The 23,673-nt window shown below is 35.1% G+C and overlaps 1 protein-coding gene, 1 non-coding gene and 1 pseudogene across 6 annotated transcripts in view; 1 reads left to right on the top strand and 2 right to left on the bottom strand.

The window, feature by feature from the left end:
* Nucleotides 1-853: 853 nt before the first annotated feature.
* LOC118601326 lies at nt 854-972 on the bottom strand (annotated as a pseudogene).
* A 4,404-nt stretch (nt 973-5,376) lies between these two features.
* The window catches only part of RNF212B (ring finger protein 212B), a 36,598-nt gene continuing 18,301 nt past the window's right edge, over nt 5,377-23,673 (top strand). For 3 of the 5 annotated variants that reach the window (XM_016120489.2, XM_016120488.2, XM_016120485.2), the window contains exons 1-7: nt 5,377-5,478; nt 6,997-7,097; nt 8,933-8,985; nt 9,675-9,749; nt 21,659-21,774; nt 22,406-22,466; nt 23,236-23,264. In XM_016120489.2, coding sequence (XP_015975975.2) covers nt 6,998-7,097; nt 8,933-8,985; nt 9,675-9,749; nt 21,659-21,774; nt 22,406-22,466; nt 23,236-23,264 — 434 coding nt within the window. In that variant the 5' untranslated portion in view covers nt 5,377-5,478; nt 6,997. Of the gene's footprint in view, nt 5,549-6,996; nt 7,098-8,932; nt 8,986-9,674; nt 9,750-21,658; nt 21,775-22,405; nt 22,467-23,235; nt 23,265-23,673 lie in introns of all 5 variants that reach the window. The other 2 variants (XM_016120486.2, XM_016120487.2) reach the window with 2 other exon arrangements.
* Nucleotides 22,621-22,740, bottom strand: LOC118601044. Its single transcript, XR_004950149.1, has one exon. It is a non-coding gene; the product is annotated as a U5 spliceosomal RNA (small nuclear RNA).

The following is a 23,673-nucleotide window of genomic DNA, read 5'->3' as shown; positions in this document are numbered from 1 at the left end:
ATGATTTGCAAATATCTTCTTCCATTCTACAGTTTACCTTTCTGCTCTTTGATAATGTACTTTGATAATAAAATTCTATTTATCCATTTTTCCTCTTTTGCCTGTGCTTTGTCATATTTAGAAACCACTGACAAATCTGAGGTCATGAAGTTTTGGGCCTATAAACTTTTTGCTAAGAGTTTCATAGTTTTTGTTCTACCTTAGGTCTTTGATTTTTTAGTTAATTTTTCTCTGTAGAGTAAAGGTCCAACTTTATTCTTTTTTTCATTTGGATATCCAGTTTTTCCAGCATTCTTTTCCCCATTGAATGGTGTTGGCATGATTGTTGAAAATCAATTGACCATAGATGCAAGGGTTTATTTCTAAATTCTCAATTCTGTTACATTGGTCTATTTGTCTTATGCCATCAACACACTGCTTTGAATATGGTAGCTTTGCAGTAAGTTTTAAACTTGAGAAATGTGAGTCCTTCGACTTTATGCTTCTTTTTCAAAATTGTGTGGGCTCTTCTGGGTTCCCTGAAATTCCATATGAATTTTAGTTCAGTTTTTCAGTTTCTGAAACAAAAAAAACTACCATTAAAATTTTGATAGGGATTGCATTGAATCTGTAAACTGCTTTGGGCAGTATTGTCAACAGTATCAGTAGTTTTCCATGTACAAGTCTTAAACCTCTTTTATTAAATTTATTCCTAAGTATTTTATTCTTTTTGATGCTATTATAAATGAATTATTTTCTTATGGACAACTGATTTATTTTTATTCATTTATTTTTTAGGCGAGGCAACCCTTGGTTGATCTCACAGATTGCAAGGACCTTGTCAGCTTACAATCCCTTATTTTTTTATTTTTTACACCTGCAGCACCTGGTCTTCCTCGGTGGTCTCCCATCCAAGTACTAACCAGGCCCAACCCTGCTTAGGTTCTGAGATCAGACAGGATCAGGCTTGTTCAGGGTAGCATTGCCATAGACACAACTGATTTTTTTGACAAAGGCAATTTAGTTGAAAAAAAGATCATCTTTCCAATGAGTAGTGTTGGAACAACTGACTAATCATATGCAGAAAATAAAAACCAAACAACAAACATAAAAATGAAAGAACTTTAATCTATACCTCATACCATATAGAAAAATTAACTCAAAATAAATCATATTCCTAAATGTAAATCCAAAACTGTAAATCTAGATTTCTAGAATTTCCAGAAGAAAGTATAGGGGAAAAAAATCTTTGTGAGCTTGGGTTAGGCAAAGATTTCTTACATGACGCCAAAAAATACTCCATAAAGAACAAATTGATAAATTGGACTTCATCAGAAGTAAAATCTGCTCTTCAAAAATCACTATTAAGAGATTGAAAAGACAAGTCACAGACTGAGCATATATTTGATAAAGGAGTCTCACAGAAAGATTTTCTTCCACTCGTAAGTTATAAGTACTCACCCATGTCTTCTTCCAGTACTTGTATGTTTTATTTTTATATTTAGATTTCTGAACAATTTGAAATTTATCCTAATGAATAATATGAGATGCAGACCCAATTTTACATTTTCAAAATGGCTATCCTGTTGTCCCAACTCTATTTCTTAAAAAAATTCAATTCCTCTCTCTCGCTGAATTCTCCATCTTTATTATAAATTAACATTTTCAAATGTATGTCGTTCTATTTCTGGACTTTCTATTCTTGTTGTCTGTATATTTATCCATGCACCAACACCACACTTTTTCTATTATAGAGGCCTTACAATGTGTTGTAACATTGGATGTGGCTAGATTTCTACATCACCTGAAACTAAAAATTTTCAGAATTTTCCTGGATAGTCTTGTTTGGTTGGTCGTTTTCTCTGTGAACTTTATAATCAATTTGTTTAATTCCAGAAAGGCAACCTGTTGGTGTTTTTTATTGGGAGCATGTTAAATTTATAAATTAACTTAGGGAGAATTGACGTCATTGGATATTGACTCTTATCCAAAAACAAGACCTGTTTTTCTATTTGTTTCTGTTAAATTTTGTCTCTTTCAGTAATGTTTTAAAGTGTTCTTTGTACATGTACCTTTGTATATGTCTGTATTGCCTAAGCATTTTGTCTTCTTTGTTGCTATTTTAAATAGTCTTCTCTCCCTTGTATTTTCCAACTGATCATTATTTGAATATTGAAAGGTTACTGTATTTCTTTGTTAATTTTATGACTTGTTACTTTATTAAATTTTATTATTTATAGTAGTGTTCCCATTGATTCCCTTGGATTTTTCTGATATACAATGGTATAATCTATTAAAAGGGATGCTTTCATCTTACCCTTTAAATTAATGTTATGATGCCATGTTAAGTGAAGTGACATTCTTACATCATTCCTGACTAGCAAGAATGTCTCTAGTGTTTCCTCATTAAAATAATGTTGGCTTTTACACACACACACACACACACATACACACACATTCCTTTTAATCATGTTAAGGAAATGTCTATTGATTCCTACTTCACTGAGATTTTAAATCAGAAATGGATGTAAATTATGACAAATGCTCTATCAGCAATTGTGAAGATAATCATGTGATATTTCTTTTTAGAAATATTACTATAATAAATTACATTACTGGATATTCTAATATTGAACCATCTTTCATTCCTGTAGTGAACATCACTTGGTCATAATGTACACTTTTAAAAGTGTTTTGTCGGATTCTATTTGCTAATATCTTATTGAAGATTTTTACATTAATATTCACAAGTGACACTGTTCTGTAGTTTTATGTGTGTGTATAATCTGTGTTATTTTTTGATATCAATGTAAAGTTCATTTCATAAAATTTTTTAGAAAGTTTCCACCTTTTTTTATGACCCAGATATTATTTTTTAAATAAATTTATGTATTTAAATTAGTTTCAAGTATACAGTACATTGGTTAGACATCTGTAATATTCATAAAACTATCCCTCCAATTGCTCCCTCCCTTCCCTGGCCCTCTGATTAGCCATCATATTAATGCTAACTGCATTCCCTCTTTCCATGCTTTCTGTGCCCAACTATCAACTACTAGTTTGTACTTCTTTAATCCTTCACCCTGTTCTCCCAGCCTCTCAACCTCCCTCCCCTCTGTTCGTCACCAAATTGTCCACTATATTTGTGAGTCTGTTTTTGATTAGTTTGTTCTTTTTTTGTTCCTTAGATACTGCATATAAGTGAAATCATATGGTATTTCTCTTTCTCTGTCAGACTTATTTCACTCAGCATAATAACCTGTAGGTCCATCCATGTCATTGCAAATGGTAGGATTTCATTTTTTAATGGCTGAGTAATATTCCATTATATATACATATTAATCATAATTTCTTTATCCAATCTATGACCCAGATTTTAAGTAGAATCAAGATTATATTTAGGAAAACCATTTATGCAATGGTTTGAGTTGCAATCTGAACTAACCACTTTTTTTATGGAACACCATTTTTACTTGAAAGAGCAACTAACAAACAAACTATATAGTTACTCACGCCTATTTGGTATACATTTTCTCAAAAATAAACAAAATGAACTTGTCACTTTAAAGAAAACAAATGACAACATTTGTTGTCGATGATAAAATTTAAGCTTTTAAATGAAAATTAGAATTTTGGAAAATTTGTATCTGCAACTGTGAGGCTGACACCTTCTCGATACTCAAAAACCTTTTTGATGAGATAGGTAGTGAAATTAACAAAAGTGATTTTTAAATACTTATATAATCAAGTGTGTCAGTTTTTAAGATTGTATAATGAAATGTGTCAATGTGCATAACTCAGCAAATTCTTTTTTCCCAAATGACCAGTTTGGTCTAAAAGTAAGATGTAGCATATCCATGGTGTCAGATTCCACATTGCAAATAGCTTTTAACAAACTTCTGCTTTTTGAATTTTGGTGTAGTATAAAAAAAAAGTTCACAATTGTCTGAATTGGCTATTAAAATACTACTCCCTTTCCTAACTACACATTTGGGTGAGTCTACATCTTCTTCACACACTTCAACCAAAACAATATGAGGCCACAGAGTCGATGCAGAAGCTGTCTATTAAATCAGATAGTAAGAGGTTATAAAACCATAAAACAATGCCACTTTTCTCACTAAATTGTTCTCATTTTGGAAAATATAATTATTTTTCACAGGTCATGTTAATATTTAATGGGTTTATTATTGTTTTCAAATGAATAAAGAAATATCTTTAAATTTCTCAGATTTGATAGCTAATATGGTAAATATTGATAGATATAATCCACATAGAAGCTCTTTGGGAGAGGCCTTAAATAATTTTTAAAATGTAACAAAGTTCTGAGACCAAAAAGTGTGAGAAGCAGTATTTAGTGGATTCCTCAGGAAAAAGTTTACGTTCACATTTTTGTCAGTGGCCTTTATACTTGAACACAGTATAAGGGGATATAAAATTCTTGAATCATATATTCTTTTTAAAAAAATCTAGAAAAGTCTGTTTCATTGTTTCTGGCATAAACTGTGGCTATGGAGAAGTCTGGTACCAATTTAATTTTCTTTTCTTTGTAAGTGACTAGTACTTTTTGCCTGGATGCTCAAAGGGGCTTTTTCCCTTATCATTAAAGACCAATAGTTTACTAGAAAATGTCTTAATTTTGACTGTTCTGGGTCAGTTTTCTCCCATACACGATATGCTCTTTTGATATGTAGATTTATGTCTTATTTTATTTCCAAGAAACATCTCAGAATTTTGTTTTAAACGGTTATTCTGATATACTGCTTTGGTATTCTTCAGGGGAATAAATGTGTGTGTGTGTGTGTGTGTATGTGTGTGTGTGTGTGAAAACTCTTGCTTGTTTTCTATACACTTTCTCTTGAAACCTTTTTAATTCTCCTTTTAGCCCTTAACTGTGCTTTTTACCCTCATTTTTATTTCTAAAAAATGTTTTAAATTTTTTTCCGAGATTTCTTAGTGCTCATTTAATACCTGACTGCTCTCTTTACATATCACTTTTAAGCTTTTCTAATTCTGATTTTCGCTGTTCCTTCAACGCACCTATTATTTTCTTTATTCCATTTAAAAATATTAGGTTGACGTTTTCATCAGCTTTGTGACCTCGTTTTTCTAGTGTGTTACCGTCTATCGGAACAGTATAAGATTTACTGCATTTTCGCCTTGTTTCCACAGTACCATGGATGGCATTAGGTCAAATTCCTTACATGGTCTCAGTCTTACACGAGGCTGGCTTTCTTGGACTTTGAAGAAGCACCCTCGCCTCTAGCACGCCACCTAGAGCCCCGCCGTCGCCCCTACTACGCAGCCGTAAGCCCCGCCGGCGCACTCAGCACACCGCCCAGGCCCCGCCCACGCGCATAGCTCTCCTCCCCGGCCCCGCCCACTCCTCGCGCACGCTGTCACGGGCCACGCCCAGGTTCTTTCCTCTCCCTGAAGCGAGGCTTGCTGTATATTTTCCCGCCATTTCCAGCTCTTCGTGAGGAGCACTGGATGATTTCGGTGAGATCCGAGGCCTTCTGCGATCACGGAGGCCAAGTGGGTAGCGGAAGTAGCTAAACAATAACAACTGGTAAATTTGAGACTGCTGAATCCCCACAACCTCTAGAAATTAGGCGGGTCTTACCTTCGCAAACCCTGTTAATTGCCTTTCTTATAAGAGTTCATCTGGCCAATTCATTTGACTAAAATTGTTGTTGCTGCTCTTAAAGAAACCAGGACATATATGGCGGGGCCTTTTCAGTAGTTCTGTAGACTCACTTCCTGGTAGAAGTTAGTGTATCCTGAGCAACAGATAGAAATCTGAAGTTCATAGCTCTTAACTGTGTAATACCGTTCCATTGAACTGTTTATTCAGTAAGCTTTTATCGTGAATCTTACCTTATGTGACAAAAAATGTTAAAATGTGGAAAATAGCCATCATTCTTGCAGCAAACCTCTCCATAAACCATTTAAAAACTTTTTTAAAAGACTTCGGTGGGGGAAAAATTATTTTCCTTTTTGATTATTTTCCCAATTTAATTTTAAAGGAAACCAAACATAGATATTATATTCTTCAATAGCATGTTTACGAAATTAAACATGGATTCATTAAACATATGAATTAATTACAGCTCCACATATATCAGCTCAGTTTTGTATTTTTGACATGTCGATTTCTTCATTTAAAAATATTACAGTCACAATTTCATAGTTATGTATTTAACAAATTATATGGAATTATATAAAGTATATGGAATTATATATAGTATTGGCAGAAAACGAAATGTATGGTTGCCATGTCTAACACAAAGGCTTACTTAATGTGGTAGCAGACATTTGACACAGGGAATAAGGAGACTTGAGTTTTAATCCCAGAGCTGTCACTAACTAAAGATGGACCTTTGGACAAATCATTGAATTTCAGTAAACATCAAGTACATCTTTTGATAAATGTTGGGATTGGACAAAACATTTGACTTTCAAGGCCCTTCCAAGATTTATGGTTCTGAGTTTCTGTACAGAGTAGAAAGGAAAGTGTACAAGCTGAGACAACATTGTCATTCACAAACCATGTTTCCTTTAGTTAAAATGTGCCCCACTCTCTGATATGTGATCTTCTCTATTTGGTTCATTCTCGGTTTCATCTCATTGTAGGAAACTATTAGGAAATAAATGGATGATTCTTTTAAAAAAAGATTAATTACAAATTAGTACATGAATTAATCCAGAAAACTTGGAAAGCAAAAAAAGTGTAAAGGCAATACACACATACCCATGATCACATCATTCAAAAATAATCTCATTGTCCTATTTCCTAATATATATTTTTTCTTATTAAAAAATGATAGGCTGCAATCTGATTTTTTCACTTGAAAAGTATATGTACTTCCTTAAAACAAGTTAGAATACCCACAATAATATGCCCACATCCCAATAAGATAGTAGAAGCTAAGCAAACATTGTTAGATAGATTTTTAGAGCAGCTCTAATTCTATTACACCCTGGTTATTCTTATTTTTTTCTCTTTATATGCTCCAGAATGGATTGGTTTCACTGCAACCGGTGTTTCCAAAGAGATGGGGCCCATTTCTTTGTCACTAGCTGTGGCCATATTTTCTGTAAAAAGTGTGTGACTCTGGGTAAGTGACTTAACCATTTTTAGATTCAGACAAAAATGTTTTTAACCTAGAAATGATGATTAGCCATTTCTCTGTGTGACTCAGAATAAAAATCACTTAGTAGGTCAAAGGTGGTGTGGATATGGTAGGAAACTGTTGATTGTGGAAATTGGAGGAATCCATTAATAAAGAATGATTTAGCAAATGGAATATCCATTACTTGAGCACCAAAAGGTACTTGCCAGTATTTTGAAACCTATAGCAGGGAAAGCCATGAGATGATCAGACTGATTAGAGAAAAGAGAAGAAATAAGAATAACAAATAGAAATGGGGGAAAGTTTTATTGATAATGAGCCATTTCTAATGGGAAGTGGTCTGTCTAGTCTGTGAAATCAACTTGATTAGAAAGGATGATTGTGATGGTGATGGTGTTGGTGATACCTTTGCAATTTAAAAAGTATTTTCACATGTACCAATTTTATGTATCCTCACCACAATACCAGGAGATAATTATTAGTAGGAACTGGTTCGGATAGGATAAGTGATTTGACCAAGTTCTTGCAGCTATTAAGTCTTAAAAATGAGACTTGAATTTAAAGTGGTGCTTTTTTTAACGCTAAAATTTTTATAAGGTGTGGAAATAGCCCGGAAGAGGGACTTAGGATAGGGTACTTGGATCAGGGAAGATTTCATAAGAAGTGTTGCTTTAATAGAGTTTTGAATAACAAACTGGAGTTTGCCAAGTGGTTAGGGCAGAGAAGATCACTCGTTTAAGAGCACAAGATGTATAATGGTATACCACATCATAAAAACATAGTGCAGGGGACTACACATGATTGAGATTTGTAGAGCATGAAAAGTGAGGTAAGAAATGGTGAGAGATGAGGCTAGAGAGGTAGGCAGTGGCCAGATGATGGCAGGCTCTATATGCCAGGCTAAAGAACCTAAACTTTATCCTGCAGGTGATGGAGAGCTGTGAAAGTTTGTTTTGTGTTTTTCTTAAATAGAAGAATAGTTTGCACTTGCTGCCTTATTCTGGCCATAATATGGAGGGAAGGCTGGGAAAAACCTTTAGTCCCCAAGGAAAGAAGAGTCAGGTTAGGTAGCCTCTGGAGAAGCTTTTTTTCTCTATATGAATCTCATGACCCTTTTAAGTTAACTGCTAATGAAACAAAGCTGTTGACTATGGTAACAGCAGCTCACTTTGGAACGTTTTCTCTGAGTGAAGCATATGTCATGTGATGTTTTCTCCTGACATAGCATTTGTCTTAATAACCAGCACCACTACTAAAATTTCAACTTACAAGGAAAGATTGGAAATTTTAATTTTCTCATCTTTCAGAATACGTTAATTAGAGAATGAGAGTAGGAGAACTTCAAAACAGGAACCAGGAATATTAGCAAAGTGAGAACAGGGCAGGAATAATTGGGGAGTTTCTTACAGTACCTAATATGTGCCTACTGTGAGGTAGATGGGTTAAAAAAAGAGTAACTTAAAGTTGGTATTATTGGTACTCTTGTACTCTTCCCAGTACTTTTATAAATGTACTCCAGTACTCCTGTCAGGATATTAGAACTATCCCCCCTCACCCATAGAAGGAAGTTGGAAATTCATAGAGAGGGAGATAGGTAGAGTACAGTGCAGAAGTCTTAACTTGTCATCAACATGCAGGTTTGGAAATATTGATTTAGAGAATAGAGCTCATATTGATGTCCTTTTATAGCAAATGGTATTCTAAATTCAGTAAGAACCTTCTTCTCTTGGAAGCCTACTTGACTGTTACCATGTACTCTAGGAAAATCTTACCTCTTATCTATGAGAACCAAACATTTTTTTTTTTCTTTTCACCGCTAGGAAAATGTTCAATTTGTGGAGCTGCCTGCAAGCATCTGGCTCTTTCTGATCATGTAAGTTTTTCATTCCCTCCCACAGACCATCTTATCTCATTCCTGGCCTGTAGGAAGTATACAAAGAGTATCATTGATGAGCAACTAAGCACTAAAATTTAAAAAGAAAAGAAAAGAAACAAAACTCACTAATAGCAGTTAAAAAGCGAGGTGGTGGTGGTGGTGGTGTTGGTGGTGGTGGTGGTAAACAACAGATAGAAGAATTATTTGTGGCTCCTAAGGTAAGGAGAATTAGGATATATAGTCTACATCTCCTAGAGCAGTGGAGATCACCCTCTCACTTAGCACAGTGAAATGATACAAGGCGCTTTATTTTTTTTGTCTCTCTTTAATTCCCCACCACCACCACCACTTCCACCCCTGACCTGCGAATGTTGCCATCTCTCCTTAAGAGCTGGATCTCTGAAGGCGGGGTGTCTCATCTCATGTGCTTGCGGTACACACTGGGGCCTGGCACCCCTGGCACACTCAGGGGGCCCAGTGCACTCGGGGGCTGACGCACCTGGGAAATGGTCGTGGCTCCACCTGGGGAGCGAACCCAGGACCTTCTGCATGTAAAGCAGACATACTAACCACTACACTACCAGGCGCTTTAAATGGGGTAGTACATCCTTTGCTTTATTTGTCGGTATTTTATTTCATTTTGTTCCATCGTGGATATGCTCATTGTTGTCTTACTCTCTTCATAGCTAAAACCTCAGGAGAAGATGTACTTCAAAAACCCTGTGGAGATAGCTTTGCAGCATTTTAGTCACATCTCTCAGGTATGAGAAACAAAAGTGTAAAAAATCTGATTCTCCAGGCAAGTTTTAATTGCATCTTATTTCTTTATCAAAAGTTCTCTTTAGACTCCATTTGTACACAATGGGGAGAAATTGGCTGCTGTGTTTGCATTCTTCACTGATGATACAAACCTCGACAGTTAACTTTTTACTGACCCAGAATCTGTGATAGGCTGTAAAAATTATGCAGCTGATATCTTGCCTTGTTCTGTTAATTTTTAAGGATAAAGAAGGGTCTAGGGAGCTTTATCATCTTTCTATGTAGAATAATGAATCTTCTAAAAACTGATTTGAATATATAGGCCTGCAAACAATGGATTTAGTGGTCTCTCAATCTTGCTTATAGACTTAAGTTTAAGAATGGATTTCTTGTTTCCCATTCTTACTTTTCAATAACCTTTCTTAGTAATGTATATATACTTAATTCTTTATTTAGTGTTCATACTTGGTTGCCCAAATTTTAGAAAATATTTTTCTTTTCCTGATGCATCATATGTCGGCAGACCATTGACTTGGTCAGGAGCAATAGGAATGTAGAAGAAGCTAGAGAGAAGGCAGGACAATCATTTGAGAGAGTTCCCAAATTGTAAAAGCTTTAGTTTTTCCCTCCCCTCTCCAGTTCTTCACTGAGATTATTCCATAGTCTCATGAAATTCCTATCTGGGCATGTATCTTGAGATTTTATTTCTGTTCTTCTACTCTTCCTTCTCATTTTTAGGATACTATCCCTTTCCTAAACATAAGGAAGAGCCCTAGTCATTTTCTGGTTAAAGACAGTAGATTTAATTTTTCTTTGGTGTCTCACCCTTAATCCTAACACTGGAGATAGAGGAAGGGGAATTGAGGCTTTGGCTGCTTCCTGCTTTTAGCTGCTTGAGTGAACTGTCATATTTTAGATACTATTTAACATTATGGGGAGGTAAAATCCAGCTGAGACTGAAGGAGAAATGTAAACAAGGTCACATGAACAAGAGAAAGCGCAGACCTTTGGTTAGTGACTAAACCCAGGATTAGTTAATGATTAGTAGAGAAATTATATGTAGTCTGAATCTTAACCTACCTAATCATGAGACCAATTATACATGGTCAAATAATCAAGATAAAATAAATGGAAAGGCTCAGTTAATCATCACTTTAGTGAAGGGCCAGTTTGGTAAAGTCAGCAATGTCTGAAAATGTGTTTTCCTAATTTGTGAACTTGAATAACTGATCCAGGTAATATCTACATTGTTTCATTCAGGCTTCTGCTTAATTTTCCTTTCTCAGTCAGACCTTTACGGATGCTAATATCTCAGATACTCTCTACTTCTTACTCTGCTTTATTTTTCATCATAGCTCTTATCTCTAACATTATATAACATATTTATTTATTGTCTGAATCCTGCACTGGAATGTAGTAAGCTCCAGGAAGGCAGAATTTGGTTGGTTTTGTTTATTGTTGTATGCTCAGCTCTTCAAATAGTTCTTAATATGTAGTGGACACTCAAAAAATTGTTGAATTAATGGAATGTTAATCTAAATATCCATTCGTGTTTTAATTGTTCCCAATCTCTGTAATAACCTGACAAGAGCATTTTTCTGCTGTACTACTCTATAGCCAATAGTTGACCAAACTACCTGTTTTGAATTCTTTACTCACCTTTAGATAAAACTAACTATCTTTGAGGATTGGAGAGCCCCATATGGATGTTAGATTTCTTCTGTTCCCAGGTCATAGACTGCATATCCACAACTAGCCATTTTTCAAATGCATGCCAGTAATTGTTTCTTCTTCTGAAAAGCGACCTCTGATTCCTGTAGGCAGATTTTGGCTCTGTCCTTTGTATTCCTATCCCACTTGCTCTTAAGTGTGCAACAGTACTTAACTCTGCAAAAGTGTTTTAATGTTTTTGTTCATATGTCTGTTTCTCTTACTAAACTGAGGCTTTTGAAAATCTGGTATCATCTTTGTATTGCCCAATGCCTAACTAGGTACCTGGTACAAATTAGCTGCATAAGAAATGTTTGCTAAATGAATGAATACACATTAAGGCTGGGAGGGAGGGAGAGAGAACTAAATCAATATAAGGTCAGAGAGTGAGGCTTGATAGTATAGGGACTTGTAGGCCATGGTAAGTAATTTAGATTTTCTTCTAAGTACAGTGGGACACCATTGAAGGGTATTAAGCAAAGAAATGGCATTATCCTATATATAATTTTCAAAGAGAATCTGGCTGCTGAGTAGAGAATGGACCATAGAGAAATTAAGAGTAGAAGTGGGGAGAACAGTTGAAGCTATGGGAGAAATCTAAGTAAGACTGGGCTAGAATGGCGGCAGTAGAAATGGAGAGGGGTAGTTAAATCTGAGATATGTTTTCTAGGAAGAACTAGAAGAATCGCTGTTGATTTGGATGTAAAAGATGAGAAAAAGAGAGGAATCAAGGAAGACATCTGGGTTTTTGTCTTAAACAGATAAGTGGGATGATTATATCCTTTACCAAGACTGAAAAGACTGTTTTGAGGGAAAAATACCATTTCAGACATATTAGTTTACAGATACTTATTAGAAATCCAGGAGGAGAAATGACAAAGGCAAATAAATTTAACTATTGTGGAGCTCAGGACATAGGTCAAGAATAGAGCTATTTATTAAGTGTGGAACTCATCAGGGTATAGATAATTTTTAAAACCTTAGGACTAGATGAGATCACCCAGAGAAAGAATTCCTTCAATATGTAGTGATTAGGTACAAGAGAAGAGAAGTTAGCAAAGAGGTGAAAACAAGGAGAGCGTGGTGTTAGAAACTAAGAAAGGAAAGTGTTTCTAGAAGGAAGAAATAACCAGCTGGGTCAAATACTATTGAAAGACGAAGATAAGTACCAAGGAGGGTAGACTAGATTTGGCAACATGTGAATCAGTGGTGACCCTCACAAGAGTATGTTGAGTAGTCTTGAGAAAGAGAACTACGCTGGAGTGCAGGATGGGTATATGTCTGTACTCAGTCCACTTCAACTCCTAAGCCTCTCCTCAACGCTCTACAGTCTGGTTTCATACTGTTTCACTGAAACTGCTCATGGAAGTACATCAACAGCCTCCTTGTTATCAAATCCAAGGGATACTTTTTTTTGGTTCTTATTGCATTTGATTTCTCAGCATTTGAGACCCACTCTCTCCTTAAAATAGTATTCCTTTGGCTACCATAACCAACTTCTGTTTTTTTCCTCTGTCTAGCTCTTTAATAGTTATATTTCACAGAATTCTATACTAGGTACTTCCCTTATTTTTTATATTGTGTGTGGATAATCTCATCCACTCCTATGCTTTAATTATCATCAACATAGAGATGACTTCCAAATCTATTATCTATTATTTTCAGTGAAGATCTCAGTTTAATTGTCACCTTAGCGGAACCTTTGTTGATCACTATATCTAAATTAGGTGGTCTCCCTCTTTACTCTCTGCTGTAGACTATAAGCTCCATAGAGACAGGGACCAACTGTATTTTTGTTCAGTGTTGTATCCCCTGCAATGATTAGTTTTGCTACATAGGAGGTACTCAATAAGTCTTTGCTGAATGAATGAGAATGCTCATGCTCTCACGCATGCTTTCTCCCTCTCCCCCACCCCTTTTCTGTCTCCCTTCTACCCTTCCTCCCTTTGTCTCTCTGTCTCTCTGTCTCTCTCTCTCTCTCTCTCTCTCTCTCTCTATCTCTCTATCTTTCATCTGACTCTATCTTTCATAGAGTCATACATCTATTTGCTGACTTGAGGTCTTCCCTAATTCAACATGTTCCAAACTTAATTCATTATTCTTAATAGCATTCCATCATGCCCACCAACCACATACACACAGGAAAACAGGCTATTCTTCTGTGTTTATCATGGTGAGTGATAATCATCATCTATATAATGACCAAACCAAAAATCTATAGTCATTCTTGATTTCTTTTTAAAAAATTATTATTATTCAATTATAGTTGACATTCATCGTTATTTTATATTAATTTCGGGTGCACAGTGTAGTGATTAGACATTTATATAATTTACGAAGTAATCTCCCTAGTCTAGTACCCATCTGGCACTATACATAGTTATTACAATGTTATTGGCTATATTCTCTATGCTGTACTTCAAATCCCCATGACTGTTTTGTAACTACCAATTTGTACTTCTTAATCTCTTCCTTTTTCACCCAGCTCCCCAATCCCCCTCCCATCTGGCAAACATCAGTTTGTTCTCTGTATCTATGAGTCTGTTTCTGTTTTGTTTGTTCATTTATTTTGTTCTTTAGATTTTACAGATAAGTGAGATGATATGGTAGTTGTCTTTCTCTGTCTGACTTATCTCGCTTAGCATAATACCCTCTCAGTCCATCTATGTTGTCACAAGTGGTAAGATTTCTTTCTTTTTCTGGCCAAGTAATATTCCATTGTATATATGTACCACAACTATCTAGGCGCCTCTTGATGGACACTTAGGTTGCTTCCATTTCTTGGCTATTGTAATTGTAAGTAACACTGCAGTTAACATAGGGATGTGGATATCTTTTCAAATTAGTGTTTTGGATTTCTTTGGATAAATACCCAGAAGCGGAATTCTGAGTCATAAGATAGGTCTATTTTTAATTCTTCGAGAACCTCCATACTATTTTCCATATTGACTGTACGAATTTGCAGTCCTACCAACAGTACAATCCCATTTCTCTACATCCTTGCCAACACTTGTTTGTTGATTTTTTTACGATAGCCATTCTGACAGGTGTAAAGTGATACTGTGGTTTTAATTTGCATTTCTCTGATGATTAGTGGTACTGAGCATCTTTTCATACATTTGTGGGCCATCTGTATGCCCACTTTGGAGAAATGTCTATTCAAGTCCTCTGCCCATTTTTTAATTGGATCGTTTGGCTTCTTTGGTGTTGAGTTGCATAAGTTCTTTATAAATTTTGGATATTAACCGCTTAAGAGACATGTCATTGGTGAATACTTTCTTTCATTCAGCAGATTGTCTTTTTGTTTTGTTGATGATTTCTTTTGCTAGGCAAAAAATTTTTAGTTTGATATAGTCCCATTTGTTTCTTTTTTTCTTTTGTTTCTCATGCCCAAAGAGACATATCAGAAAAAATATTACTAAGAGCAGTATCAGAGTTGACTACCTATGTTTTCTTCTAGGAGTTTTATGGTTTTAGGTCTTACAGTTAAGTCTTTAGAGTCATTCTTGATTTTGTATTCCTTTTTCATCTCCAGTTCATAATTAAATCATGTTAGTTCTGTCTCTCTAAAATACTTGAATCTCTACATCATCCCCAACGTCCAAGTTCAGTCTACCATAGTTTCCCATCTGGATTACTGCAGTAGCTTCCTAATAGATCTTTTTCCTCCAGTATTTTCCCCTTTCCTATTAGTTATCCATATTGAGGCCAGAAAATCATTCTGAATAGAAGTATGATCATATTATTTTCCTATTTAAAACTATTCAGTACAACCATTGCTCAGAAGATAAAGCCCAGCCCCTTAACATGGCCCGTAAAGCCAGACATGCGTTGATCCCTGCTTTCCTCTTCAGTCTCATCTTTTATCCAACCCCTCATTATAGTACAGAGACTAATCTATTTTAATTATATAGATAAATATTTTTCTCTGTTGCTTCTGGGCCTTTTTACATGCTGTTCCATCTGTCTGGAACATATTGTCACCAAACATATACATGGATAAGTACACACAGTGTATAACACCATATTGCTGTGTTGTATTATAATTTTCTGTTTGCTTACGTACATTTTCCCATGAGGACACAGAGACAGTGTCAATCTTGCTGACATAGTACCAGGAACACAGGATAATTCAATAAATACTTTTTGAAAGAATGAATAGAATAATTTTTCCTGTTGAGGTTTTCCCTTAATGTATGTGAAATATAGGAAAGTGGTAATGCTGGAAAAACTGTTGGAGAGGAATCTTAAGATTAAATCTGGCTGCTAGCTTGTAACTTCATTTCTTTGACCATTCATGCTCCTTTACATGTAATGAGAAACAGTTATACTCATCTTAGTTCTTGTAAAGAGCTAATTAATTTATGTTTATGAAAGCACTCTGAAAGATGTACTATATTAGTTTAAAGAATATTGTGGAAAACTTGTAGATTATGAAAGGTTACAAGCCTACAGGAAGATAATGAAAGACCTTATAAGTAAGAAGAGTTTGTATTGTTTAATTGCTTTCAAAGGGAAGTATAAAATACCCTGTCTACTTTTTAAATAACAGTTTCTTTGACATATATTTACATATCAGATTCACCTCTTTGAAGTGTATAATTCAGTGGTTTCTAGTATATTCATTCTAGTATGTAATTGTGCAGTAACCACTACCTAATTTTAGAAGATTTTTATCACTTGCAAAAGAAACCCTTATACCCATTAGCAGGCACTTTCCAAATCCTCTTCGCCCTCCCAAGCCCTGGGTAATCACTAACTTACTTTTTGTACTTATAGATTTGCCTACTCTGGACATTTTATAAATGTGGAATCATACAATGTGTGGTCTTTTGTGACTGACTGCATTTACTAAGTGTAATGTTTTCAAGGTTTATTCATATTGTAACATGTATTAGGACTTCACTAGTACTTCATTTCCTTTTATGACCAAATAATATTTCATGACATAAATGAATGTGTTTCATGTGTTCATTCATCAGTTTTTCTAATTTGGGGTTATTATGAATATGCTGCTATGACCATTGGTGTATAAGTTTTTGCGTGGACATATATTTTCATTTCTCTTGGATATATTCACAGGAGTTGAAATACTGGGTCAGATGGTTAACTCTATATTTAACTTTTTGAGGAACCGGCAGACTGTTTTCCCAAGTGCCTGCATCATTTTTTATTCTTACCTGCAGTGTGTGAGGATTTTGATTTCTCCATAGCCTTGGGACACCAACACTTGTTTTTAACTATCTTTTTTATTATACCATCCTAGTGGGTATGAAGTGGTATCTCATCATGGTTTTGATTTGCATTTCTCTGATGACTAATGATGTTAAGCATCTTTTCATGTGCTTATTGGCCATTTGTATATCTTCTTTAATGTCTATTCAGATATCCTTTGCCCATTTTTAAATTAAGTTGTCTTTTTATTACTAGTTATAAAATTTTTGTATATATTGTAGGTATAAGTCCCTTACAAGACACATGATTTGCAAACATTTTCTCCTGGTCTGTTGGGCTTCACTTTAAAATTAAGAACAAGTAACATAACTGTCCATTAAATAAATATGTGTACGAAGAACAGACAAATAGGACATCAAATAGAGTAGGAAATAAGAGAGGAGAGATTAAGAGGAAAAGAGGGAAAGATATAGATTCACAAAGAAATACAAATTCAGAGAAAAAGATACAAATATATATATAGAAACTTTAATAAATTTAGTGTTAAGGTTGACAAATTTTTTCTAAAAGGACCAGTAAATATTTTAGGTTTTGCAGGTGTAGCCTCTATTGCACTACACAACTCTGCTGTTGTAGCAGAGAAGCAGCCAAGGACAATATGTAAACAGATGAGTATGGCTGTGTTCCAGTAAAACTTTATTTACAAAAACAGGTAGCTAGCCATGGTCAGTAGTTTGCTGACTTTGAAGTCATATGTTTTACTAATATATACATAAATAACTATGATACATACCATTTGAATAAAGTCAGGTCAAGACCTGATCTTATCAGTAGACCAGAAGTTCTTCATCCCTCACTTGAATTAAAAAGCCATCAACTGAGATGATCAGTGCTGCCTTTGAAGAAAGGTTTTATTTAGTCTAAGATTACCTAAAAAGCAGAAACTAATCTGTCAGCGTTTAGGACTTCTGAAACACAGTATAGTTGTGTTCTTTATCACCGCTGAGCAGGAGGTCAATGAACCGTAAGCCAGTGTAAGAGGTAATATTGTTTTGATCACAAAGTGTGCAACCCAAAACTTAACTCCCAACTTGGTGAGCTGCTGTGGCGCTGGGTACCTCTGACATCTTATTAATAGTCCTCCAATTGCCTTTGATAAGGAAGCATTTTTAGGGTTCTTTTTTGCTCAAATCTATTCTCTCAGAGTACCACTATAATCTATTCAGTGATGAATCCTAATGTAATTGCCTTTTCAAAACCCTTTGGTGGCTTTCCATCACCTAAGTTTCAGATTCTTGAGAGTGACACCTGGTTCCCTTAATGATCTGGTTCCTCCTGTAGCCTCTGCAATCTCGTTCACAACTACCACCTCACATTTTATATACCAACATAAGTTCTTAGGTAGGTTATTTATTACCTATTCCATAAAGTAGACTTAGTTCTTTGCAGGTCTTTTATATACAATATAGATTCATACATAACTCTGTGCCTGGAATGCCTGACTTCCACACTCTTAAGCCTGAATAATTACCTCTTAATCCTTATTTCTCTGCTTCATATATACTCCTTATACTGCATATACTGCTTCATATACTGCATATCATCTGTGTTTTATTTATTCGTTCACATGTCTGAATGCCTCTTCTACTCTATGATGATAAGCTACTAAAAGACAAGTACGCATGCTATTCATCTTAGTATTTCCGATTCCATGTATTCATTACCCCGCTTCACCAATTAGCAGTCTTCCTTTATCTGTACCTACTGCCACCCCATCCAGATTATTTTGACGCTAAAACTCAGATATTATATCATTCAATCTGTAAATATTTCAGAGTGTATCTATAAAAGATAGGGACTCTTCTTAAATATAACCATTTAATGCTAAAATAATAAAATTCCCCGATATTATCAACTAATCAGTCAGCATTCACATTTCCGCAGTTGTCTCATTTTAAAACTTTGAGTTGAGTTTCTGTAAGGTCTATAGAGTTCAGTTAGTTATATTTCTTAAGTTTCATTTAAACTATAAGTTTCCTCTCATTTCTTATTATCGTTGAAGAAAATGGTATTTTGTCCTCTGGAGTTGTTCACAGTGTAGATTTTGTTCATTATATTCCCACGGAGTCATTTATTATGCTCGTCTGTGCACTGTGTTTCTGGTAAGTTAATAGTTAGATTTAGGCTTAATCAGATCATTTGATTAAAGGGGTGGGAGGCAAGAATACTGTATAGCAGAATTGTGTTCCACCAAAAGGTATATAATAGTCTTCTGTCTCTTGCTTTGTGTGATGGTAGCCATTGATGAACTTTACATAGATCCATAATTCATTAGGAGTTGCAAAATGCTAATATTTTAATTCTATTATTCCTTTCTCATTTTTTTTAAAGCTGGAATACATCTGTAAAGAAAAATTTCCTTTTCTCAACCATATGATTACCTTGAGATATAATTTTAAAATACTAAGACCTTTAGATATTACAGAATGAAGGTGTCAGTTTCACAAAAGATATTTAAGGCAAACAATAGGTTTTGAGTGTCAAAGGGAGATAGTGAATTTACCTTTAAAGTAAATTTTTAAAACTTAGCAACTCCTTTATAAATGTTCAAAACATTAAAATTTCATGGGAATATAAATCTCAACTAAAAAAACCTCACATTTAAAAATAAGAGTTAGGAAAGTCATTCTTTAGTACAAAAAAATATAGTCAGTCAAACGAATATTCATTTTCAAAATAAACAGAACCACTTTTTAAAAAATAAGGCAGTAAAATGCACGCCCCACGTTGGACCAAAATATTTTGTCTTATCATAATAAACTATTGAGCTTCCCCTTTGCTTCCATTATGGTGCCTCTCTCAATATCTTTTGGTAATTCCTCCCTTTTTTTCTCCAGCCTCTTGCCATTAACTGGACCTAATTCAGAACTGAAATTTTAAAATACTCTCTTCAGTATTTTATTCAGTAAATAAAATAAAAATCATGTTCCATGTTATCAGTTCTAAAATGAGTGGGAACCCAGAGCATGATGAAGACCAGGATACCCTTACTTGGTCCTAGTATGGAGATATGAGAGGAATCTGGGTCTAGAAGTAGGTATATTCATACATTGTTCTAATAAAATAGACAATATTTAACACTTGGGGATATCCAGACAGTGTTTAGTGTTATCAACAGAACTTTTATTGTTATCTGCTCTGTGTTATTATATTTACAAAATAATCCTAACTTTAAAAAAATAAGTGAGTCTGTGGCCATACCACCCTGAACAAGCCCGATCCTTCCTGATCTTGGAAGCTAAGCAGGGTCGGACCTTAGTACTTGGATGGGAGACCACTTAGGAAGACCAGGTGGTGAAGTGAAAAATGAAAAATAAGTGATTGTAAGCCGACAAGATCCTTGCAATCTGTGAGGTTAACCAAGGGTTACCTCACCTAAAAAAAAAAAGTGAGCAAAATTTTTCCTTCTTTAGCTCCTCCCCCCACAAAGCCAACCTTTTTATAAGGTTGAAGAGTTTGGATGAGACAGAATGAGTTTGCTAACAATTGAGAATTTTTAAATACTGAGATTCATTTCTGAGTTAGATTTTAGAATCTTTGGTAGATGTATTTGAAATAGGCCAAACATTTGTACTCTAGCATCAGGTAAAACCACTTGTTTTTCTCCTCTAACACTTGCTGGTGATTGTTTTTTTTGGATTGGTCTTTCTTCTTGAAATGGTTACATGTGAGATTTTGGTTTGAATTTTTTTGGGGGTAGTAGGCTACTTTGCCTGCTTAGGTCTAGACAAAAGACCCTCCAGTACTCCATTCTGGCTCCCTGGAGCTCCACAGTGGGGTCTCTTCCCTGTGCATGTATAACTCTTAGTGGTCTCAAAGGGAGAAACTGTCTAGGTAGGATTTGGCTCTTCTTGGTCCTAGCATGGTACTAACTTAATTTCACTGCCAACTGATAGGTTAGGATGTTTAGGATACTGTCTCTTGGATATATATTACATCTATCTATACTATCTATTGTTTCCCCCCACTACCATTTTAGGGAACTCCTAGAGTTCTGAGTGACTTTTTTTTCCTGCTTCTGCACTGTTCAGATTTTCTAAAGTGAATGTGTTTTACTTTTATTGAAAGCACTTTTAAAAAAATAAAGTAGACTACAGTGAATTATTTATCTAGAACTAGTATAGTTTGCTTTGAGTAGAAAGGAAAGAGACTAGAGATTATATAAACTCTTAAGTACAATTCTGTGGTTAGGTGGCAAAAGCAACTTGCAAGTTAGGTGAGAACAAAAAATTATGACAAGAGTACCAAGATATAGGGAAGGACTTAGACAAAAGGTTTATAGTTTAGAGTAGGAAAGAAGCAGATGAGACATAAATACTGCTGTGTATTCAAAAGTAGAGCCTGACAAAGCTGAAACCCTTTCTAATTATTAACTTTTGAGCTGACTCAGTAATCTCATAATAGGCACATCAGTATATCAAACAGTAAAGTAAAGCAAAAGATAAAATTATTTGTCCATACCCAGAAATAAAATTCAGAAATAGGTAATGCTGTTCTGTGTCTCTTTGCCCTTTACCATAGCATCATAAGCAGCCTGTCTCTGTGTGTGTATCTAGGAAAAGGAAATTGGTTACCAGTGCTCTGGAATGTAGAAGCTGAGTCCACACTAATCAGATAAGTTCAAACAAATCTGATAAGTTATATTAGAACCAATTTTATAACCTTGAAAAAGTTTTTTGGGTGTCATTCTTCTTGCTCAAAATGAAAGATTTTATTTTTAAAAGGCCCTTCTATTATGTCGGAATGTTCCCATTAAGATATTAGAAAGTCATTGTCCTGGAAATGAAAAGCTTTAGCTTTCCCTAGTGCTGAATCCTCTAGTTTTGGAGAGTCATGAATTAAGCCAGATGCTCCAGAAGAAAATGATCAGTAATAAAGTATGAATTGATGGATTTCCCTTTGTTGCCAGAAGTTAGGGGAAAGGAGTTACAGGGGTGTTTGTCAAATGTCTGTTTTTCCCTAGTAGGTGTGGAGTTTCCAGAAGAAACAAACAGATCTCCTCATCGCCTTTTATAAACATAGAATTACAAAGTTAGAAGCAGTTGTGCAGGAGGCACAGCAAACAGTGACCAGCCAGGACAAGTAAGTAACACATCAAATCACCAGAGAGCTCTTTTTCTTTCAGAGAAGCTGTGCCCCTTAATTTCTTATGGTTGCAAAGCCTGAAATTGTTCCATGTGTTTATGTTTGTTTTGAGCAAGTCAGGTATTTTGGTTCCTTCAATCTCCATTTTATTTTTCTTTCTTCCCTCAAGGGGCCCTCCTCAGTTCATAACTTTCCTCTTCTGCTTCCCCTGATCAAAAACCGCTTCTTCAGAGAAATCAGACATAGCTTTTTTATAGTGATAAGATAAGAGACATTTAAAACGTTACCTCTAGGAGGGTGTATTTTAGAAATCTTAAGCTAAACAGTAGAATCCTTGATGGGAATTTTCTGACATCAGCAGACCAGAAATGGGTGTGGACAGGAAATGGAATACTGTGTAAACTCCTCTGCAGTCATACCAAGTAACTGCTTATTTTAATGTCCACTTGATTCTTCTCACCATTAAAACTCTGCCATTGTCACCCTGAATCACTAGATCTCTGACAGAAATACCATATGTAGTGGCAAGTGTCTCTCCATAAGCATTAACTAGATATTGATAATAATAAAAATCACATTTTTTATCCCACTGAACTGCTGGAGCTGATTGTTTCCATCTTTTGCATAGAGAGCTGTCAGTCTTAAGGAAGGAGAATGGAGAATTGAAGAAATTTCTAGCCATCCTGAAGGTGAATGAAATGGATTTCCCTTACTATTATTTTCTCTCCTACTTTGCTCATCTGTCTAGCAGACTCAACAGAATAGCGTTTGCTAAACTTTTTCACATCATGGTACATATAAGTGATAATATGTATAACAAGCACACTGTAGCAAACAGATGAAGACACAGAAGGCTGTGGAGGGCTGAAAGGATCAATATTTAACACACTGGTAGCCCATTTTCTACGGAAATCTTTAGTAAAAGGCGAAAGATTTATACGAATTGAAGACATATCAGAGTATGCCCATTCTTGAATATCAGTAACAACATACCATTTAAAAAGCTCTCTTATAGAAGAGGCATCTGTTATAACTTAAAATTTCTCTTTAAGAATCTCAAGACACCTCAGGACCCTTCCTCTCCCTCCAACTCCATTTCCTAAACATTTCTTTCTTCCTAAGAATGTACTTTGTATTTACATAATGTTTCTATTGATCCTACTGCTGTAACTATTCTAGTGTATTATAATCCTGTCATTTTTTCTTTCTCTCCCTATATTTCCCCATGTATTGCAGTCTGTAGGATTCCCAATGTGTTTTTATGAAGGGGAGCTAAGATTTTATTCCTTCAAAGCTAAAAATTTCCTAAGGAAACACTGCTGCTATTTTTTCTCCTATTGGAAATTTTGGCAACCACAACTAGTGACCTTGCAGCTTAGTTATCTAACAAGATCTATTGATTAGGACTCTTGAGATGCAGCTTGCTTCACTCGCATTTTTTTTTTTTTCTGTCTATAGGAATCTCCAACTTGGTACCAAGGAGGCAGGTCAGTTTTATCAGGCTCAATACTCTTTGAACATTTCTGACTCTTGGCTGTAACCCCTGTTGTGGGCTCTGAGATGGAGGAAATGGTTGATGAACTTATCTTTTACTTCTCCAAGAAAGAAAAACTCACTAAAAAGTACTGAAGTAAAATCTTGAATGTAATGATCACCCTTAACCATGAAATCCTACTCATCCTTCAAAATTCAATTCACATGTCATTTCTTCTGTCAAGACTTTATTAGGCAGAGTTAGATGTTCTATTATTCATTTATTCAATAAATATTCATTAAGTGACTACTGTTTATCCGGTGCTGGATGTATATCACCAATCATTCTAATTGGTAATATCTGTACCCTACCAGTTGTTAAATATTTTTAATATCAGCCCTGCATTGGAGGTTTTAAAAAGA

Source organism: Rousettus aegyptiacus, unplaced genomic scaffold, assembly GCF_014176215.1.
Source record: "Rousettus aegyptiacus isolate mRouAeg1 unplaced genomic scaffold, mRouAeg1.p scaffold_m13_p_3, whole genome shotgun sequence".
NCBI lineage: Eukaryota > Metazoa > Chordata > Mammalia > Chiroptera > Pteropodidae > Rousettus > Rousettus aegyptiacus.
Note: the sequence above shows the minus strand (reverse complement) of the source record. Positions and strands in the feature narration are given on the sequence as shown.